The 20,591-nt window shown below is 47.0% G+C and overlaps 1 protein-coding gene across 1 annotated transcript in view; it reads left to right on the forward strand.

The window, feature by feature from the left end:
- The window catches only part of LOC111153240 (thrombospondin type 1 domain containing 4), a 199,085-nt gene that overhangs the window by 153,841 nt on the left and 24,653 nt on the right, over nt 1-20,591 (forward strand). The window contains exons 3-8 of the mRNA XM_022512144.1: nt 6,759-6,934; nt 9,339-9,435; nt 13,147-13,422; nt 18,425-18,554; nt 19,458-19,662; nt 20,234-20,407. Coding sequence (XP_022367852.1) covers nt 6,759-6,934; nt 9,339-9,435; nt 13,147-13,422; nt 18,425-18,554; nt 19,458-19,662; nt 20,234-20,407 — 1,058 coding nt within the window. The remainder of the gene's footprint in view (nt 1-6,758; nt 6,935-9,338; nt 9,436-13,146; nt 13,423-18,424; nt 18,555-19,457; nt 19,663-20,233; nt 20,408-20,591) is intronic.

A 20,591-nucleotide genomic window follows, 5' to 3' on the forward strand; every position in this document is an offset into this window, starting at 1 on the left:
CACACTGTCTCAAAGTCAAATCCATCGCCACAGGGTTCTGTCTGGTCGTCCTTCATTTCATCTTTATTTCTTCTTCTCCACAATGACATCCCTGGCTCCCAACACCAACCCCGGCTACAACCACTTTGGAAAAGTGTTTGGCAGAGCCCACTGTAACCAAGCATGTGTGCGTGTGTGTGTGTGTGTGTGTGTGTTGGCAGAGCCCACTGTAACTAAGCACACACACTGTGTGTGTGTGTGTGTATGTGTGCATGCGCGTGTGTGTATGCTTAGTTATATATATACATGTACACCCATAATCCAGCAATTCTACTTCTGGGCGTATGGGCAGTAGAAATGAGGACTTATATCCAGCAAAGCATACACAAATGTTTAAAGCAGTTTTACCCAGAAGAGCCAAAAACTAGAAGCAACCCAAAAGCCAGTCGGTAATAGAGAAAACAAATAAATGGTGGCATATTCATATAATAGTAAGTTGCTATGAAAAAAAAAAAAAAGAATTAGTGATAAATGCAACAATTTGGATGAATCTCATGGGCATAATGTTAGGTAAAAGATGTCCAGCACAAAAGAATATGTATGGTATTATTCCATTTATTTGAAATAAAAAAAACGAGCAAAACTGTGGTGCTAGATGGCACAGTAGTGGTGAACCTTGGGTCTTCTAGGGACAGAGTAGTGACTTGGAGGGGGCCAAGAAGTTGCCTTCTGGAGGTCTAGAATAGTCTTTATTTTTATCCAGGTGGAAGTAAGACAGATGTAATACAAATGTAAAAATCATCAGGCAGGGCACCCGGGTGGCTCAGCCAGTTAAGCAGCTGCCTTCGTTTCAGGTCATGATCTCAGGGGCCTGGAATGGAGCCCAGCACTGGGCTCCCTGCTCAGTGGGGAATCTGCTTCTCTCTCTCCCCACCCATTCTCCCCACACCCCCACTCCTGCTTGTGCTGTCTCTCACTCTCTCTCTCTGAAATAAATAAATAAAATATTTTTTAAAAATATTCCACAATATCTGTAACAGCTGTAATATATGTATTCATAATACATATGTGATTTTTATTGGTGACACAGTCATGGTACTGCTAATATTATGATTGCTTGCCGAATTTATAATAGAAGGAAGGCTACGATTAGTTTTTAATGACAGACTCCTCCAGGGTGGTCATATGAAGTGAAGAGGTGTGCTCCATTTTCAGGGTTATCCACATTAGCTGACATACTCTGAGACTCACTTGGGTTTGTGCCCACGTGTGAGCTCCCATGAAAGCTCACAGACTGGAGTGAAGGTAGGGCTGCGGCCCTCCAGCTGGCCTTGCGGTGGTGACCAGTGATGTCTCACCCCTTTGCCCTTGAACTTGTTACGCTACTTCCCAGATAGCTTCTAAGAACGGCTGAAACTCGGAATTTTGTTAGCAGGAGGAACTCAATTTTCATTTTCCGAAGGAAAAAACAGGGAAGACTGGGTCTGTCTTCCTCTCAGGTCAGGATCCCAGAGTACTGGGATCAAGCCCCACATCCGGCTCCCTGCTAAGTGGGAAACCTGCTCTCCCTCTCCCCCTGCCTGCAGCTCCTCCTGCTTGTTCTTTCTCTCTTTCTCTCTCTGACAAATAAATAAAATAAAATCTTTTTTTTAAAGGAAAAAAAAAGCAGATGTCTAGATCACAGTAATCTGTTGTCTGTAAAGAAACCAGCTTTTTCGTTGGATGTGGGAATCAGTGGTTGGATTGGCAATGGCGGGCATTAATTTGTGGGATGGGGCGCCTGGGTGGCTCAGTGGGTTAAACCTCTGCCCTTGGCTCAGGTCATGATCTCAGGGTCCTAGGATCGAGCCCTGCATCGGGTTCTCTGCTCAGCAGGGAGCCTGCTTCCCCGTCTCTCTCTGTCTGCCTCTCTGCCTACTTGTGATCTCTGTCTGTCAGATAAATAAAATATTAAAAAAAAAAAGATTGTGGGATAAAGTGTCTGAGAAGCAGGGCTTGGATGAGTAAGCGATTCCTATATGAATCTTGGAAAAGAGCATTGTTGGTACAGATAGTTAAGTCCAAATACATATGCCCAGTGTTGACAGCTAGAACGAGTAAAATCCATATGTCAGACGAAAGTGGAGATTTCCTCATATTGACATAGCTGTGACAAGCTTCACCAAACCTTGACCTTCTGTGAACACACCCACTAGCAAGAGCCATGAGTCACCTGCACCTTTCTGTGGGGTAGTTCTGGACACCATTACATAGCCCTGAAACTGCTTACAGGCACGTAAATTGTAGGTGCAGCTGCTTTCAATATGCAAGCCCAGCTGGGGTCTAGTGCTGGCCCTATTTCAGAAGCTAACCTGTGGGCATATGGAACCAGGCCCGTGTCTGCTAAAAATCTCACACGCTTTGCTATTATATGGTGAAAGTTTAATCTAAACCCCGAGAGCGGGTGCTTGGGTAATAGTCGTAGATGGTAAAAAAATTCGGGGTCTCTGTGTTTTATTTCCTGGGAAGCCTATGCAGTTCTCCCCTGTGCAGTATTTCAAATGGTTTTTAGTGGATTTTTTTGGTTTACAGATAACAACCTCTTTTACAAGATGGCCATTAAGAGCAATAAAAGCTTAGCCAGAACCTACCTCAGTTTTGCTTTGGATGCTCTGAATGGGATTTTAAGAAGAACCCAAAAAGAAAGGGAAAATATGTATATCCCTCAGGAGTATTTCTGCTTGTACCATGTCTTTTATGTTAACTAAAAAAGATATGTTTTGGGGAGCCTGGGTGGCTCAGTGGGTTAAGCCACTGCCTTCGGCTCAGGTCATGATCTCAGGGTCCTGAGATCGAGCCCTGCATTGGGCTCTCTGCTCAGCGGGGAGCCTGCTTCCTCCTCTCTCTGCCTGCCTCTCTGCCTGCTTGTGATCTCTGTCAAATAAATAAATAAAATCTTTAAAAAAAAAAAGATATGTTTTAAAGAAGGTAATCTCTGTGTATGGTAAAACAAATTTTCAATGGCAATAAAAAAGATATAACGTGCAAAATAAATGTTTCCCTTCTCATCTCCCATCCCAACCTAAACCCTAGTTCCTGTTCCCAAATGTTAACAGTTTTATGACTTTCTCTGAAAAGTTTTGTGTGTGCATACATGTTTTATGTATATGCTCTGACTTAAAAGTATACACAAATGAGATCGTACCAAATACACTGTTCTGCATTTTGGTTTCATTTAAAAATTTATCGCGGAGTTCTTTCCATACCCCTATACACAGACCTCTCTCGCCACTTTGGGGGCTGCATGGAACCCACTGCATAAACATTCAGTATGACAAACTATGTAAGCAATTCTCTACTGCGGGGTATTTGGGTTGTTTGGGGGTTTTCTCTCTAAAAAAAAATCTGCAGGGAATATCCTTGTTACAAACACTTTTGTATACTTAAAAAAGTATATCTCTCATAGTAGTCTCCTACAGGTACAATTTTAGGTCAAGTGTACAAGCACTTAAAGTTTTAGCCATATAACCAAGTGGCCCTCCAGTATGGTTAACTGGGATTGCCTTCCCACCGACAGTTATGGATACTTGCTTACCCACACACCTGCCAATTCTGGTGATACTAAATGTTCTCAAACATTTGTCCGTCTGGTGGGTCAAGAAGATCCCACTGCAGTTTTGATTTGCATTTCTTAAATTATAAGTAAAGCAGAGCATCTTTCCATTTGCTTATGGAGTATTTGTACTTGGTTTTCTTTGAATTGCCTGCTCATCATTCTTTGCCTATCTTTCTTTTGAGCTGGTGTCTTTTTCTGCTATGTATTTTTGTGTTCAGCAAATGTGGATTCCTACTATGTGGTAAGCACTGCGCCGGTCACTAGAGCTGTAATAGTGAGGAAACACCCATCAGAGCTTCCGGGGCTCCAAGAGACGGACATTAATCCAGTCATGCTCTGAGTGGATGTGTGTAGAGACTGAGTTAAGTCGCTTGGAGGAGAGGATTTTGCATGTCTTAGAGCACATTAAAGAAAGACAGCCCTGAACTGGGAGTTAGGGAAGACTTCCCTAAGGAGCTGTCATCTAAAGAACGAATACAGTTTGAGGTTCAGAGAAATACTTCTGGAAGAAAGGACGGTTTGTGGAGGGAACATGATGTAGTAGATGAGCGAAAAGAAGGCCAGGGAGCAGAGCACAAAGAGCAGAAAGGTGTGGGATGAATTTCCACTAACCCATTAAGGACTGGGGGTTTCTTCTCTTACAGAAATAGAAAGCTATTGAAGGGTGTTGAGCCAACAGATGAGGGTCAAACCTGCATTCCAAAGAGATTACTCTGGCTGAAAAGAAGGGAAATAGGTAGATCAGTTAGAAGGTTCTGAGTTATATGAGATCTGGTGGTGGTCTCGCCCTGGATTATGGCAGTGGACTTTATGAGAAATTGATGGGCTCAAGAAATATGGAGGAGGTCAAATAAAATTTGATGATTGGATTGGATAAATGGATAAGGAAAGGGGGGCCCAGGATAATTCCCCTATTTCTAATGAAGTGGATGGTAATACCACTTACTGACATAGGGGACACTGGAAGAGGTCAAGGTGAGGTCAGTCTTAGGCATCTACGTGAAGCTATCAAGTAAGCCATCAGATAAAGAAGTCAGGGACCAGAGGAGAAATCTGGGTTGGAAACAGAAATTTGGGAGCCACCAGAATACAATAATTAAAGCCATGGCATAGATGAACTTGCCCAAGAAAGTACAGCACCCAAATCGGATCTACTCTTCATCCTCAAGGAATGCTAATACTCAGTAGCCGAGTAGAGAAAGATAATGCAGAAAAGAAAGAACAGATGAGCAGCCTCAGAGCAGGAGGAGAACAAGAATGTTTCCATTAGGATGGAGTGGTCACCTGTGCCAGATGCTACTGAGACATCTAGCAAGGGAAGGCCTGGCAACATGGAGGGCTTGCTGACTTTAATTTGAATTGTTTCAAGGGGATATAGGGGACAGGAGTCAGGTTGGTGCTGGCTGAGGAATGAAGGGGAAGTGAGGAATTGAAGAGACCATATGCACCACTCTCAGGTGTGGTTTTGAGAGAAAACAGCCCCGAACCTACTCCTCCTCAGTCTCTACTGTTGACCTTCTTTGCCACTCAGTAAGCTGAATTGATTTGATAATTTGGTATTCAGTGCTCCACAGCTGTGGTCTCCCAGTGGCTATGGGAACCAGCCAACCAGGGATGGAGTCTGCGGGGGTCTCCACCTCTAAAAAGGAAGCTCTTCCACCCCTTGGAGCAGCTCTGACTCTGCCGACCCCCAGAGACCCACTGTAGAAACGCTGCTGAAAATGGGTTTAAGAAACAAAAAGTCCTTGTATTTTAGAGACACCTCCTGAAAAATATAAGGATAAATCGGGTCTTGGATTTGCAGAGTAAAACGGTAAGCCATGAGTTGATAATAATTGAAGCTGGATGATGTAGACACAAAGGTTTATGAACTGTTATCACTGCTTAATTTATACATAAATTTTCCCCTAATACATGGTACAAAATTAAATTTAGTAACTGTGCAAGTGAAGTTGCAGAGAGCCAGTGACCATCACAGGCCCACTATGTAATGACACTTAACACCGGATACCTTCTAAACCCAATCCACCATTGGCTTGGGGATTTCACGGTACCAAATGTTCTCATAGGCTGTCCTCTCTTCTCTCATTAACTGAACACTTTTTTCCTTGCCCCTTTTCTCCTTTCTTACCTCCCTCCTACATATGGACATAGTTCTGTCACTTCTCATCTTCATGAATTTGAACAAGTTCCCTCTCATCCCTGAACCATAGTCTGAGAGACAGGGACAGACACCTGCTTAGCAGTGTCATGAGGGTCAATTTTGACTGTGTACGTGGGAGCCTCTAGCAGGGTTCATAGCCTCAAAAGCCCACAGGAGTCTGGAAGGTCATACAAATGAATGAAGGTGATCAGGTAGGAGAAAATCATGGGACCCACTTGACCTATCTTTAGCGTTGTCACTTTTAGTAGACCTACAAGTAGAAAGAATTCTAAGAAAACTTCTGTTCTGTGAGAGAAATCACAATGCAAGCATGATCGTAAATGGGATAAATAATCCACAGTCATAAATGAATAGGCAGTATACTGAGACTTAGCCTCAGTGTTGGGGAGTCGTAGGGAGCAGAGGGGTTGGGACAAATTAGAGCACACACACCCCATCTAATGGGGAGGTCCTCCTCAGCTCCAGCTGGTTGCTGCCGTGAGGGGATGTCGAGCCAAAGCTAACATGTCTTCTTGTTTTACAAGACAAGCTAGAAGCTAGAGAACCCAAGTTGAGTTTGGGTTTAATTATTTCAAAACAAAACAAAACACGATGAAGGCCAAACTAAGCTTATCTGTGGGCCAAAATCAGCTCCCGGGCTGCCCACGTGCCACCTCTCACCCAGATAGTGGGATATAACACAATTCCCCTTCCTCTCCTTTTCTCTTCTTCCTCTAACTCTCCCCTTCCCCTCTCCATTTCCACATCCTTCTCTCCTAACCACCCCCACTCCTCCTTTCTCTACTAAGTCCAAGTGGTGGAAGGGCTTGAACGGGTGGAAGAAGTGATCGCGCCCTAGATTCCTCAGGGCCGAGCTTATGGCCTTCCATAGTGAGTCTTCTTCATAGTGGATCTTCATAGTGGATCCTCAGGAAACACTCTGATGAATGAATGAGCCAGCAACTAGGGGGCAGGGGACCCATTCACTTTCTTGCGCACACCCTGGGCTTACGTGAGGAACTGTCTTGTTGTTCTTGCCAGCTTTGCGAAGTCGTTCCGGCCGCTCCATCATCAACGGGAACTGGGCAATTGACCGGCCGGGAAGGTACGAGGGTGGAGGGACCATGTTCACCTACAAGCGTCCAAATGAGATCTCGAGCACCGCTGGAGAATCCTTTCTGGCTGAAGGCCCCACGAATGAGATCTTGGATGTCTATGTGAGTTTGCATGTTTCCGGACGATTGGGATTCTGCATCTTGTTTCTTCCCAGGACCACACGTAGCACAGATAAGCGACAAATCCGTGCCTATGGTCAATAAAACCATTCGAGCTGAGCCTTTTGAGGTGCCTGGGTGCTTGGTGTTCATCTTTGCCATTCTGAATGTCCCTAGTTCTTAGAAACCTAACCTCTACCAGATGTTTATTACTCTCCAAGTTTATGGACCTCCTAAAACCGTTTTTACTTGTTGAACCAAATCAGAGGCAAAACATATCCTTTATTTCATGAGCATTGGCTTCCCTCCAGGCACTTTTCTCCTAATGCTAATTTGGCATGTTTTCTTTTTATGGCAAAAGAAAGCAAATGCCTAAAGCAAGACAAGACCGCTCAAGTTCCCAGCCCTCTTCAAATTCTATTAAAGCGAATGAAGAAATGAGAGCTCCAGAGTACTCCACATGATACAATAAAGCTCGGAGTAACAATACGGAGGTTTACTACAGGTTCCCTGCCTGGCAGAAGACACAATTTGGGATTTATTTTACAAGAAACTAAATTATGAAGTCGCCCTGGATTTAAAATTGTCCTTATTTTTAAAAGAAAGCACTAAAATCCAGTCTTCTTCAAAAGATCGGGAAATTTTAAAAAGTGACAAGAAATAAAAAGCTCGAAATCGGGTTTTGATAAAGACGAGCTCACACACAGATCTGCATTCTCTTACCATCTTCAAAGCCATGCGAATCTACATGCTACTTTGCTGTGTTAGAATTTTATAAATATTAGTTCTCCCAATTATATAGTTATATGTTCATTCCTGTTGGGCCTGGAGGCTCATAGACTAGAAACTATAAAAGAAGCCTTGTTATAGTTAATTTTGAATATTTTTTTTAAGACTGTCCAGTTGGTTGTTGGACTCTGGGTAAGTTTCAAATGGCATCAGGGGTAAAAACCCCGGTTGTGAAGGGGCCACTGTGGGTGGTCTAGGTTGCGGTGGCCAAGAATAACTTCAAAAATGGGACAAGGGTTGCACTGGCAGGGTGCTCATGCAGAAGAGGCATGAGAGAGGCAAGGAGAGCTTCCGGCCTCAGACCCACTGTCAGAATACGTGAAAAGAGAAATGAGGGAATTAGGGGTCAACAGCGAACCAGAGACCATGCCCCTTTATCCCTTGGAGTTCTGTTTACCACCCTGGGTCCTATGTGTCCGGAGCTCAGGGGTTCTCATGTCTGCCTTCCCTCGGTGGTTTGTAGAATGGAGGCCCCAGTTCCCATGCAGAGAGTGGGTAAGGGATGATGGCGGACAGAATCACACTCTAATGAACCAGCAAGACCCACCGTGCAGGACTGACTCGGAGATGCTCACAGCTTTAAAGGACCAAAGAGACAGCTCTGACCCTAAGCTTCTCGTCCAATGAGGAAATCAAAAACTGTGAGACCCTGGGGCTTGCTCTAGGTGACACAACTGGTCAAAGGAGTGCCCCTTTAGAAAGCAGTAGAGACAGAAATATCAGAATGGGACAGTGTCTCCTTGCCTAGCTCATAGTCACATAGCAGATCCCCGTTCTGCTGCTCTGTTTAAGCCCAGCACCCTGCTTCTCACCAGGAAGGCCGTGGGCACAAAGGAGTGTGTGTTCTGAAGCCAGTAGAGAGGGATTTATTCTGCCAAGCTGTGCTGATTTATGTTGTGTTTTCTGTCCCAGACGATGTTTAATTCCTGACTTCCATGGCCTTCTGCAGCTTCCTGCTTGATATCCTGCTTTTGTCATTGGTGCTTGAGAGGATAGGAACCAGGGAGACTTACTTCCCTGACACCAGTTGTCCTGAACCCATCTCTTTGTGGTTCTGGAGCTTTCCACGGATGAGGGGGGACGCGACCCAGAAAATGCACGTGGGAGAGGGTGGGGCAGGCCTTTCCTGAGCCAACCTCCTGGCTAGGTAGGGTTCTTTGAAGGAACATGAAGGCTCCCAGGCTGGCTCTGCCCAGAGGGCTGGCTCTTCTTGGCATGACTGTATCTCGCCACCTAGTGTTCAAATGAGTCCCCCTGGAGCAGACACTTGGCCTGGCCATTTTAAGCGCACCGAGCACAATCTAAACCATGATGTTAAGATGGTTGAGAGCCCACAGAAAGGCTCTGCTACCATTGCTCCCATCTTTCTATTTGGAATGTATAACATATTGACTTTCAGCCCAGTTTTCTTCTAAGTCCTTCATTCTTCTAAAAGCAAATAACAAAAAACCATCCAGAAAGAGCTTTCCTTTAACCTGTCACAGTTTCACTAATATAATTAGATCTGAATCAACCCACTCATGTGTAGATAGTGCCATGCAAACTGGGGAACCCTGGGCCAGCAGGAGAGGGATATGAGCGTGTGCCGGTGTAGTGACATTGACCTCTATGTTGTCAGATGATCCACCAGCAGCCCAATCCCGGAGTCCACTATGAATATGTCATCATGGGGACCAACGCCATCAGCCCACAGGTGCCTCCTCACAGGAGACCAGGTAAAACCTCTTGTTCTATAGCCAACCACCCCTGCCCCCAGTCATTTCTTTTTAAAGCCCTCTGTCTCTTCTCGTGCATCTCCCCTGGGTCTCTCAGTCAACACAGAAAAAACGCATGGACGCGCCCTTGACATTAGAGGATGCTTCACCATTTATCTGAGCCTTTGCTGATAAGAGGGTCCCATTCACTTGATTCAAACACGAGGTGAACATCCTGAGTCTGTCTTTCCAGTTCATTATCTTGAGATACCCAATATTAGTTCCTTCTAGCTGCCACGTAACAAATTATGTCAAACGTGGTGGCTTAAAACAACACAAATTTGCTATCCTACAGTTCGGGAGGGTCAGGAGTCCAAAATGGGTTCTGCTGGGTTGGAATCAAGGTGTCGGCAGGCCGTGCTCCCTTTGGAGGTTCTAGAAGGTTCTGTCACCCTGCTCTTTTCGCTTCGAGAGGCCTCCTGCACTCCTTGCTTCTTGGCTTCTTCCTGCGTGGCACCTTCGGATCTCGGGCTCTGACCCCCCTTCTTCCATCATCACATCTCTGGGCCCCCCAGACAAACCGGGACCATTCTCCATCCCCAGATCTTCTAACTTCATCACATCTGCAAAGCTCCTTTTGCCATATAAGGTATCATCCTCATGGATTAGGATGCAGGCACCTTCAGAGGGCCATTATTCTGCCCACCTCAGGCCTTTTCTTTTGGTCCCCTTTTGCTTCTACTGTCACTACTTTGACTTGTAAGGAAAGAATAATAAGTTCACACCTAATTATCTACCTCTTTCCTGTGGGCTCTGCGATAGACAAGCAGCCATCTGGCTCTGTGGATATTTCTTTACCAGGTGATAACAGAACCCACTACCCAAATGGAGACTACTTTTTTCCATCTTTTGAACAGGAAGGCCTGCATAAATAGCAGTGCTAATATCACTCACATGCTCTGAGTTCTTGCTGTGTGCCAGACACCGCTGAGCCCCTCATATAGCTGAACTCACCAAATTATCATGACAGCGCTCAGAGGAAAGGGGCTGTTATTAGCCTCATCTTAAAAATTAACAGGGGCTCCTGGGTGGCTCAGTGGGTTAAGCCTAGACCTTTGGCTCAGGTCATGATTTCAGGGTCCTGGGATGGAGCCCTCCATCAGGCTCTCTGCTCAGCAGGGAGCCTGCTTCCTCCTCTCTCTCTCTCTGCCTGCCTCTCTGCCTACTTGTGATCTCTCTCTCTGTCAAATAAATTTTTAAAAAATTAACAAATGGAAACTCAGAGACATGGACTTTCTGTCTAGATCCCACAGTGACTTCAGTCCCCTGTCTGTTATACCACCTAGGGTTAGCTGCTCTGACATCTGTCCCAGCAATGAGGGCACAGATGTGAGGCCTGGCCCTCTAGATGGATAACTGGGTTATCTGACTGTCACAGGTCAGGGGGGAGCCACCCAGCTCCTTGGAGACAGCAGGGTGTGAGCGGGCACGTGGGCTGTGCGTGTTGTCCAAACTGAACATCAGCACACTCAGCCCAACACGATGGGCAAGCCATTTGCAGGAAGGGTACATAGTCTGAGAAACAAGGTTCAGATGGCAGAATATGGACGTTCCTGAGATCTGATGCTGATGGATAAGGACAGTCGGACAGACTATTCGAAATCCTACAGCATGATGATGGTCATAACAAGCCTGATGGGTCTCAGCTAATGGGTAGCATGGGATTAGCTACCTGGGACAGGGTGGGCCCAGAAGGAGTCAGTTGTAAAAAGTTGGTGAGGAGGGGCATTCTCCACCCTCCATGAGCTTGAATCCAGCTCTGCCACTTTTTTGCTGTGCACCCTCAGGCAAGTCAGAAACTTCTCTGAGCAAGTTCCCAATCTACATAGTAGTGAAGGGGAAAAAACCCTACATGCCAAGGTATTTTTTTTGAATACCAGGTGCCCATCCAGCATAGTGCCCAGTACATTCAAGGTGTGCAAAAGGTTTTAAAATCTTTTTGTCTGGTAATATTTTAATCTTGCTTATGTCAGTATGCGTCATCTTGATTCCATTGATTTAAATTGTATTTAATATTTAAAGCCATGAAGTGTAAGTGATGGAGGGTGGGGAAAGCCCTGAGTTTTAACTGGATTCTACAGTAACTCTGGAATTTGCCTCCTTGTTTTGTATCAAACTAGTATATGCTTGAATAATATTCAACCAAAATAGAAATATAGGAAGGAAGACGCAGGTGCCCCATAACTGCCCAAACTTGGATGAAACCAAGATGAATGGATAGATAAACTGAGGTCTACCCAGCCAGTGGAATATTATTCAGCACAAAAGGAAATGAGCTACCTAGCCACTGAAAGACATGGAAGAAACTTCTCACAGTGAGAAGGAAGAGCTGTTGACTTCCCACAGCTTTTACTTCCCTGCAAAAATCTGTATCCAGAACACCTAAGGGCTTGGCCACTTGGCCTGGGAGAGGAGAGACAGACACGAAGGGCAGAACACAAATTTAATCTCTCATAAGGGCTCCTGCCACACCTGTGTAGACATATATACAAAATGATTTCTGCTATGCTTTTTTCTTTCATCAAACAATGTATCAGTCATATCTTCATGTCACAACATATAATTTTGCTTCATTCTTTCAAAGAAAAAAAAATAACATAACATGCCGTATTTTAACAAGTACCACCGGTGGACATTTAAGTTCACTCTACTGTTTGGCTAATTCAAAACACGCTTTAGTAGCCGTGCTTGTACACACAGCTTTGTGTAAATGAATAGGAATATTTGTAGGGTAAATGTCCTAGAAACTGAATCTCTAGTCAAGGGGTATGTACATTTAAAACTTGGGCAGAGGGTGGGGCACCTGGGTGGCTCAGTCAGTTAAGCATCTGCCTTCGGCTCAGGTCATGATCCTGGAGTCCTGGGATTGAGCCCCGCCTCAGGCTCCCCACTCAGTGGGGAGTCTGCATCTCCTTTTGACCCTCTCCCCTCTCGTGGTATCCCTCTCTCACAGTCTCTCTCAAATAAATAAATAAAACTTGGGTAGAGAGTTGCGGGAGGTGGATGGGGGGATGGGATAACTGGGTGACGGACATTAAGGAGGGTGCGTGATGTAATGAACACTGAGTGTTCTATGCACCTGGTGAATCACTGACCTTTACCTCTAAGACTAATAATACACTATGTGTTAGTTAATTGAATTTACATTAAAAAAATCAAATAAATAAATAAATAAATAAATAAATAAAACAAACTTAGGTAAATATGGCCAAATTGCCCTCCAAAACTTTGTGTCTATCTGCCGGCTCCTCGTCCTTGGTTTTCCTCTACCTTCAGTGAGGGGTTTAGGGATTTAAGGGTCTTCAGATTTTCTCTCCTTTATCATGAGGCTAATAAAGTGGTGGCAATTTTTTGTTTTCACATGAAGTTCTTTCATTATGAGTGAAGTTGAGCGTTTTTGTATGACTTTGGGCTATTTGTGTTTCTTTTTATGTGCCTGGCCTCTTCCTGGCCCTTGCCTGCTTTTCCTACTGAGACATTTGTCTGTTTCTTACTCATTTTTAACCATGTTTTGAATTTGGGGGAAATTGGTATCTGCATGTTTAAAATACGTATGCTCTGAATTGGAAATGACCTCATGCTATGTGATTTCTAATGTTGGAGGGCTGTCCTCGGGGGGCTTCCGGGTCTAGACCAGTCTTACTTCCATGTGCATGCACCTGTCTCTCCTAGGAGAGCCCTTCAATGGCCAGCTGGGAACAGATGGAAGGAGCCAGGAGGAGGGAGCAGAGAAAGAGGGGGCCGAGGAGAAGGAAGATGTGCATGGTGGCGCCCCCGAAGTATTCACCTCGGAATCGGCACAGACCTTCCCAGTCAGGCATCCAGATGGATTTTCCTCCCACCGACCCGACAATCTGGTGCCAGTGGCCCCGCAGCCCCCAAGGCGAAGCCGGGACCACAACTGGAAACAGCTCGGGACCACAGAATGCTCCACGAGTTGTGGGAAAGGTGAGCTCCAGTGCGGGTGAGGAGGGTCTCTGCGAGGAATGGGTGGCTGGGCTTGAGGGACCTGGCACACCCTCCCCTCCTTGAGCCCGACTGTGAGGTGGTTCATTGGTATGACATTGTGTGGAGGGTCCCCAAGACCACCCTCAAGCTTGATGATCCACAAGGACACACGAGACTCAGAAGAGCTGCTCTCTTTGTGGCCACCACTGATTACACTGAAAGACTACAGGTGGGTATCATCAGGCAAGAAGGCATGTGGAGCCAAGTCCAGGAGAAACCAGGGGCCAGCTTCCAGGTGTCCCATCCCACGAGAGTTGCACCCAGATGCACTGAATTCTCCCGGCAGTGATGAGTGACAGCAGGAGCCCAGTAGTGTGGACGAGATAATCGAGGTTTGGTGTCCAAGGGGCTTACTGTGGCTCAACCGCATAGGCATGGAGCTCCCACATGACTGACGTTAGCTCCTCGGCCTTGAGTGCTCAGAAGTCAAACTGAGAGACAGAATATGGCCCAAGACCTCAGGCGCACAAAAACAGGCATTCAGCCCAGTCTCATTGCTGACACAGTGTGGTCCAGGGCATGGAAAAACACTCCTATCAGCAGAATAGTCCGCGGGCTCAAAGGTTGTCTCCAGCCCTGCTCCAGGGCCACGAACCTCATTTGTGGTTTTTTGCTTAATCCATGTGCAAAGAATGTAGACTGGAGATTCATTGGCCTAATCCCCTTTTTAAGCTTTAGGAGGGAAAAAGAAATGCCCATAGAATGTGCCCGAACAGAGGCAGGAAGCTAAAGCTAAATTATACAAGAAGGCCCAAGTCATTTCAGTCACCCCTGGAACTGCAGAGGGGCGGGTAGGATGAAACACAGCTGACATAGGGACCCGGGGTCCAAATGTGGGAGTATTGACGTTTCCCACCATGGAGTTAGCAGTGCGACGCCCACCGGAGGAACCAGACACCTTTGTGCTAGGTACACACGAGGGAAAGTTATAAAAAGAAGAAAAATTGCCGTCCTGTGGTTTTGTATCAAAGAAGGCAGATGTGTAGAAGAGGCTCTTCCCCTTGGTGTCTGGAAATATTGCGTGGCCCAGCCTTTCCAGTTGGGTGAGATGTTGCTGCATCTGGATACCGTCAGACAGCACCTCATGGACTTCAATAGAATAAGAACCCAAACATGTACTGTTGCCCTCTCACCCTTCATGCTGCACACACAGCCCTGCATTCGCCAGGTAGACACCACATAGCCTGATGGTCATTCAACGGGGTCATTCAAGGCATGATGGAGGGACCCCATTTCTAGAGATTCTGATTATCTTTCTCCCAGTCAGCCCCAGCCTGTGGGATCTACACTGAGCCAAACACCAGCCTCCTTTACTCTATTCCCTGGTATGGAACCAGCAAACCGCTTACACTCCCCGATCTAGCTCAGGTGCATCTCCTCCGTGAAGCCCTTCCTGATCCTGCAAGGCACAGGGGAGCACTGTCCCCATGGGACAGCATAGCAACTCGGGCCACATTCTTGCCCTAGCTCCGTGTGGCCTAGCTGTCTCTGTTTGTGGACACCTTGTATCGCCTGCCCCTGGGATCGTAGCCAGCCCACAAGGAGATGCTCCTCAAGTGTTTCTTGAACTAATGAATATATTGTCAAATGAGGGTTATCCAGCTATTAGAAAAGATGTAAGAGTGGTTTATACATCATTGCATCCTGGATAAGCAAGGTGGTACTGCCTTACTGTGTTTTATCCGTAGCTTGAAGAATGTGGATTTATGTACTCGCAGCTGAAGAGTCTTTTTCTCGACATTTCCATATGATTTGGTTTAATGTTCTTAATATAGTCTTTCTTCTTTGCCCTGTGGACACACACACACACACACACACACACACAGCACTTTTCCCCAGCCCTCTCTTCTCTCATACCCCTAGCCCCTTGCTCTTCCGCCGGACAAATGGCAGCAGCCCATGGATGCCCCTCCTTTGCTCCCTGTAGGGTTTGCTCCCAGCAGCAATGGCTGGATTGCAGGCAGACGAGGCAATATGGACGCGCCCTTGTTCAGATCAACAGTAGTGACAAATATACCAGGACCACGCCCTTCCGAGCCCACTGGTGCCATCCTGCTCTTGTATGCACAACCCACACCCACGCCCCCTGTGACCTCACCATTCGTCCCCACACAAATCTTCTTCCATCCTTCCTGGTGGAGCTCCCCAGACCACATGTCTCCATGCCTCTCAAGGAAACCCCCCCCCCTTATGGTATCACCGCCACAGTGAGGGGTCCTGCCTCTGGCAGCCCGCAGTACGTCGTACTCCATCCAGCCATTGCCCAGACCTCTGTCTGGTCAAACACTTGGCTTGGCTCAGTTGACTTTTGGAGTTCCAAGACTCGGATGATTTCATTTTTTACTTGCTCCGTATTTTGTCCCTCTCTTCACAATGCCATACCAACCTCTCTGCGGTGTCCTCCAGACTCACTGACTTGCCTCCTTTAATATCTGCGGATTACCTGCGGTCTCATTCCCTCCTCCAGGATAACATACCTCTGTTCCGGTCAACATGCACAACATAAAACCCAACTAAAATGATCCCAGATTTTTCCTGCTGCTTGAAGCCCAGCCCGCACCTGACCTCACCAACCCCAGTCTCACTTGCCAGCAATTAGAGGCGGAATAGAATGGCGTGCTGTACAATGAAGAGATGGCCAGATACCATTTGAGTGACTCTCCCTCTCTGCAGAAATCAAAACTGACCCAAAGAAAGAAACCGCGTGGTCACTGGAATCAAGAATCATAGTTCTGGTGTTTTCACACCAACAGAGAGTGAGCCTCTGAATTTACGTCCTTGGCTGAACACTGAAGCTGGACCGTGGTGGACAAGTGTAGTGTAAGGGCAGTTAAGGATGAGGAAGGTCCGTGGCCATGTGCAAACAGCCCTGAGCAGGACCCATCTCTCCAAGGCACAGAGCATTCCTATGACATCCTGTATCCTTTTAGCTAAAGATTCTAAATTACCCCCTCATTTGAGTGCCATAGGGTTGGAGTAGTAACTTTTGCTTTCCAGTCCGCAAACTTGACAGCTAAGAAATTAAACCCACAGGGTCTGAAGGGATAAATAATACTATTTTTACTTAATCCCTTAATAGCTGGGTCCCAAGTGGGTACCCCACAAGGCGTGAATGGAATCTTACTCATCTTTGTAAGTGAGCACAAGGTGCTTAATGTTTGTGGAATTTAATTTAAACAATCTCTTCATGGAAGCAGATATGTCACGGGACAAAATTTAATTCCATAGAAGTTTCTGTCTCCTATTAATTTTACACTTTTTTTTTACTCTGCCAATAATTATACTTCATTAGAACATTATTTTTTAAATAATGGTCGCAAAGCTACATTATGAGTTTTTACTGCCAGAGTCGTTTTGAAACAAATGATCATTTTAGATTCAGAACTGTCTTCCAATTTGTCCGGTTTCTTATGGGAACCGCCCTGTGGCTCAGGGGTCACACAAGATCAGCTTCCACAAGCAATGACACGCTTTTCATGGACAATGAAATATGGAGATGTTTATGTGAAAAGTTATCCCTCCGGTTACAATTAAACTATCTTAACTTGGAAGTTCAGAAACCCCAAACACCAGGCCAATTAGCAACAGAGCTAAGACAGAACTGTAGAATAAGTGATTGTGTTCTGCCCAGCAGGAATTGGGTAGTGGCCTAGACTGGGGGCCAGCGGGGTGGGGGGAGGACAGACAATTATTTGTGGAAAAACATATTTTTCAGACAGTTGTATGGCCTGTTCCCTGGTTACCTTTCTCAATTTGTACACAGCCGTTAGCAATACCCCGTGATACCACCAGAGGGCAGCAGAGAGAGAGAGGCAAACAGAATTGTCCGCCCTTTTTTTTTTTTTTTTGGTCAAGCTAGAGATTCCTTTTAATGGATTCTGACTTTTTCTCCAAAATACATTGATCACTGGATGTTATACGCAAACAATGAATCATGGAACACTACATCAAAAACTAATGATGTACTGTATGGTGACTAACATAACATAATAAAAAATACATTTATTCATATTAACTCAGTGAAACTCAGCTATGTATTTAAAACAAAACAAAACAACAACAACAACAACAACAACCCCGAGGCAGTTAGTATATTTTACAAAATAAACAAATATTAGACCTCTGATAAATATCCATTCAGTATTTTTACTGAGTGGCTGTTACTCTGCTAGGTACTGGGATTACAGCGATGAACAAGAATTAGTTCTGCCCCTGAGAAGCTCTCTGTCTCATGGGAAGCAGATATCTACTCAAATAACTGAAAATACCATTGGGTCAGTGCTTTATTAGGGGAATGGGTAAAATGCTTTACAGCATAGGGCGAAGCCGGCTGCTCTCCTAACCGGTCCTGCATCTTCTTCTCTGCTTAAGCCTGAGTCTCACACATTCCAGGCACATGCAGGCCAGTGTGTTGGGCACTTTTGTTCCTGTTCAGCCGCCTGCACAGCCCCCTCCCTCCAAGACACACATGTGCATGGCTACCCAACCTCCGCTCTTCTCTAGGATCCAGCGAGACCCTCTAGGACCCTTTCTCTGTGATGTCTCCAGAAAATCTCCAAACAGTTATTACTTGTGGTCATTTTATAATCACTCTCCTGCCTCATGGTATCTTGAACTGTTAGGAAAATCGCATCTGCCTTTAGCACATTCCAACTGTGTCCGCAAAGAGATGATAAGCTCTTGGAAGGCAGTAATTCTTCCTACTCTGTTTGCACCCACATTGCCTGGCACAGCCCTTGTGGGGGAGGTGTGTGTGAATGCATGAACGAAGGAGGAATGTGTGTGTGCGTGTGCATGTGTGTGTATGTGTGTGTGTGTGTGTGTGCATGTTCTGTTCCTGCAGCCTCTCTTTATCGGTACCCGGATCTCTGTGTACCTGCACCCTGAGCCCGACATTCGACTGTGTGGGGCTGTCCTTGACAAGTTCTCCTTGCCCTTGCAGGATCGCAGTTCCCTATTTTTCGCTGTGTACACAGAAACACCCACGAAGAGGTTCCCGAGAGCTACTGTGACTCCAGCATGAAGCCTACCCCTGAGGAGGAGCCCTGCAACCTCTTCCCTTGCCCAGCCTTGTAAGATGCGGAGGTCGCCTGTTAACCGGGTCGCTTCTGGGGGCTTGTGCATAAGACCTTAGTAGCAGACATAAAATCTGTCTACATCTGATTTAGAGCCATGAGACTCGGTCTGTTCAGCAAGGGCACCTGTCTGGGGGTGAACGCGGAAGCTTGTAGCCTTTAGCCGTGAGCACACACCTGTGGTCATTTGGAGCAATTACGTGCAAGCTTGGTGGGGGAAAGCAAAGAGGAAGCTGAGAATTATAGCCCGTCGTCGTCGGTGTTGTAGGTGAGCTGTGAGCAGAGAGAATGAGGAGAGTCACAAGTCCGTGGGCAAGAAGAAGTCGGGAAAAGTATCTCAGGAGAGGTCTTGGGGTGGTTACTGAATGATGAAGAGGACACTTCCAGAAGAACAAGGAGATAGGGTCTCCACATAATTTTCAAAGTAATAGAAACATTCTCCTACGTATTGAGCGTGTGCTGATGTCTTATGTAACTAAGAGACAAAGCAAGGTGACAAGGGAGCATCGTGAAACTGATGAGCAAGTAGCTCCTGAGAAGTAAAGAACTCTGGAGAAGATCTCTAAGATCCAATGTGGGTTAATGTTCTACAGGGGGATGCTAAAACTACCATTTGGAGTTTGGGGGGTTTTTTAGATAAAAATCATTTGCACCTTCTCGGTTTTCTTTAATTTTCTAAAACCGGGCTGTCACCACCAGTAAAGAGCTTGTGGACAGAGTTACATTGCTTCACGGGGTCCGACGGTGAAGCTGTGCTCTGGGGTGAGGGCCACCCCCGCGTAATGGTGTTAATGGTTCTGTGCGGTTTGGCTCTCGGGGTGGTGCGGGCTCTTGCGGCTGTGCCTTCTTCCCCGGCTGAAGGTGATCCGGCCTTCTCGCGTTCTCTCATTCCTGAGCTAGCTGGGACATCGGAGAGTGGTCCGAGTGCAGCAAAACCTGCGGCCTGGGCATGCAGCACCGCCAGGTCCTGTGCCGCCAGGTGTACGCCAACCGCAGCCTGACGGTGCAGCCGTACCGCTGCCAGCACCTAGAGAAGCCCGAGACCACCAGCACGTGCCAGCTCAAGATCTGCAGCGAGTGGCAGATCCGGACGGACTGGACCTCGGTAGGCGGGGCGCGCAGCCTGGTCTGGAGCTCCCGCTCCCGGACTCCTGGCCATGCCCCCCACCCACTGCCGGCATCCCCACCCCACCAAAGGCCCCGCTCAGGGACAGCCCTGAGGTCTCCTAGAGGGAACCCCTCCTGGGGAGTTCTGGAAGGACCGTCTAGCAAACCGTAGGATGCAACCAACAGCACGCTAGAGTTAAGGCTAGTGTGCCCCGATCCTCCGCAGCCCGTGGGAGTCACGTGCATATGGGGGTCACCTGTCTCCCGTGTCATGAGACGTCTGCTCCTTCCAGTCTCATACCCGGGTTTCACAAGTGACAGAACGGAGGTCCAGAGCCACAGAGTAGGTGGGACAGCCAAGTCGGTCTCAGAGGAGCGGTGGTGAGGTTTTAAGGGCTGGGCGGCTCCCCAGGGGGCCCCTGCATTGCAGGGGACTCGCAGCCACCCAGGGGGTCTCTCCGCGGTCATCATCCGCTCAGGTGGCGGGTGACAAGGGTGAGGGCACCAGGGCTGGGGAGGCCCTCAGAGGTCAAGCTGCCCATCCCACTGACGTATTCCTGCTGTTGTAGTGCTCAGTGCCCTGCGGAGTGGGGCAGAGAACCCGAGACGTGAAGTGCGTGAGCAACATCGGGGACGTGGTGGATGATGAGGAATGCAACATGAAGCTCCGGCCCAACGACATTGAGAACTGCGACATGGGGCCCTGTGCCAAGAGCTGGTTCCTCACCGAGTGGAGTGAACGGGTGAGCTGCGGGCGGGCAGAGCGGGCTTCCTAGGGCCGCGACCCAGCCCCATGAAGATGAGTCCCTGGCTGAGCATTCCAAGGCTTGGGGGAAAAGGCTTTCCCTCTTTACACAAAGACCGAGGGGCTGCAAGGGTGAGCGCTGGGCCTGAAAGAATTAGTTCTCCTTCGCACTGCACGTGAAC

The sequence above is a fragment of the Enhydra lutris genome, unplaced genomic scaffold (genome assembly GCF_002288905.1).
Source record: "Enhydra lutris kenyoni isolate GAN:26980312 unplaced genomic scaffold, ASM228890v2 scaffoldscaffold31, whole genome shotgun sequence".
Taxonomy (NCBI): Eukaryota; Metazoa; Chordata; class Mammalia; order Carnivora; family Mustelidae; genus Enhydra; species Enhydra lutris.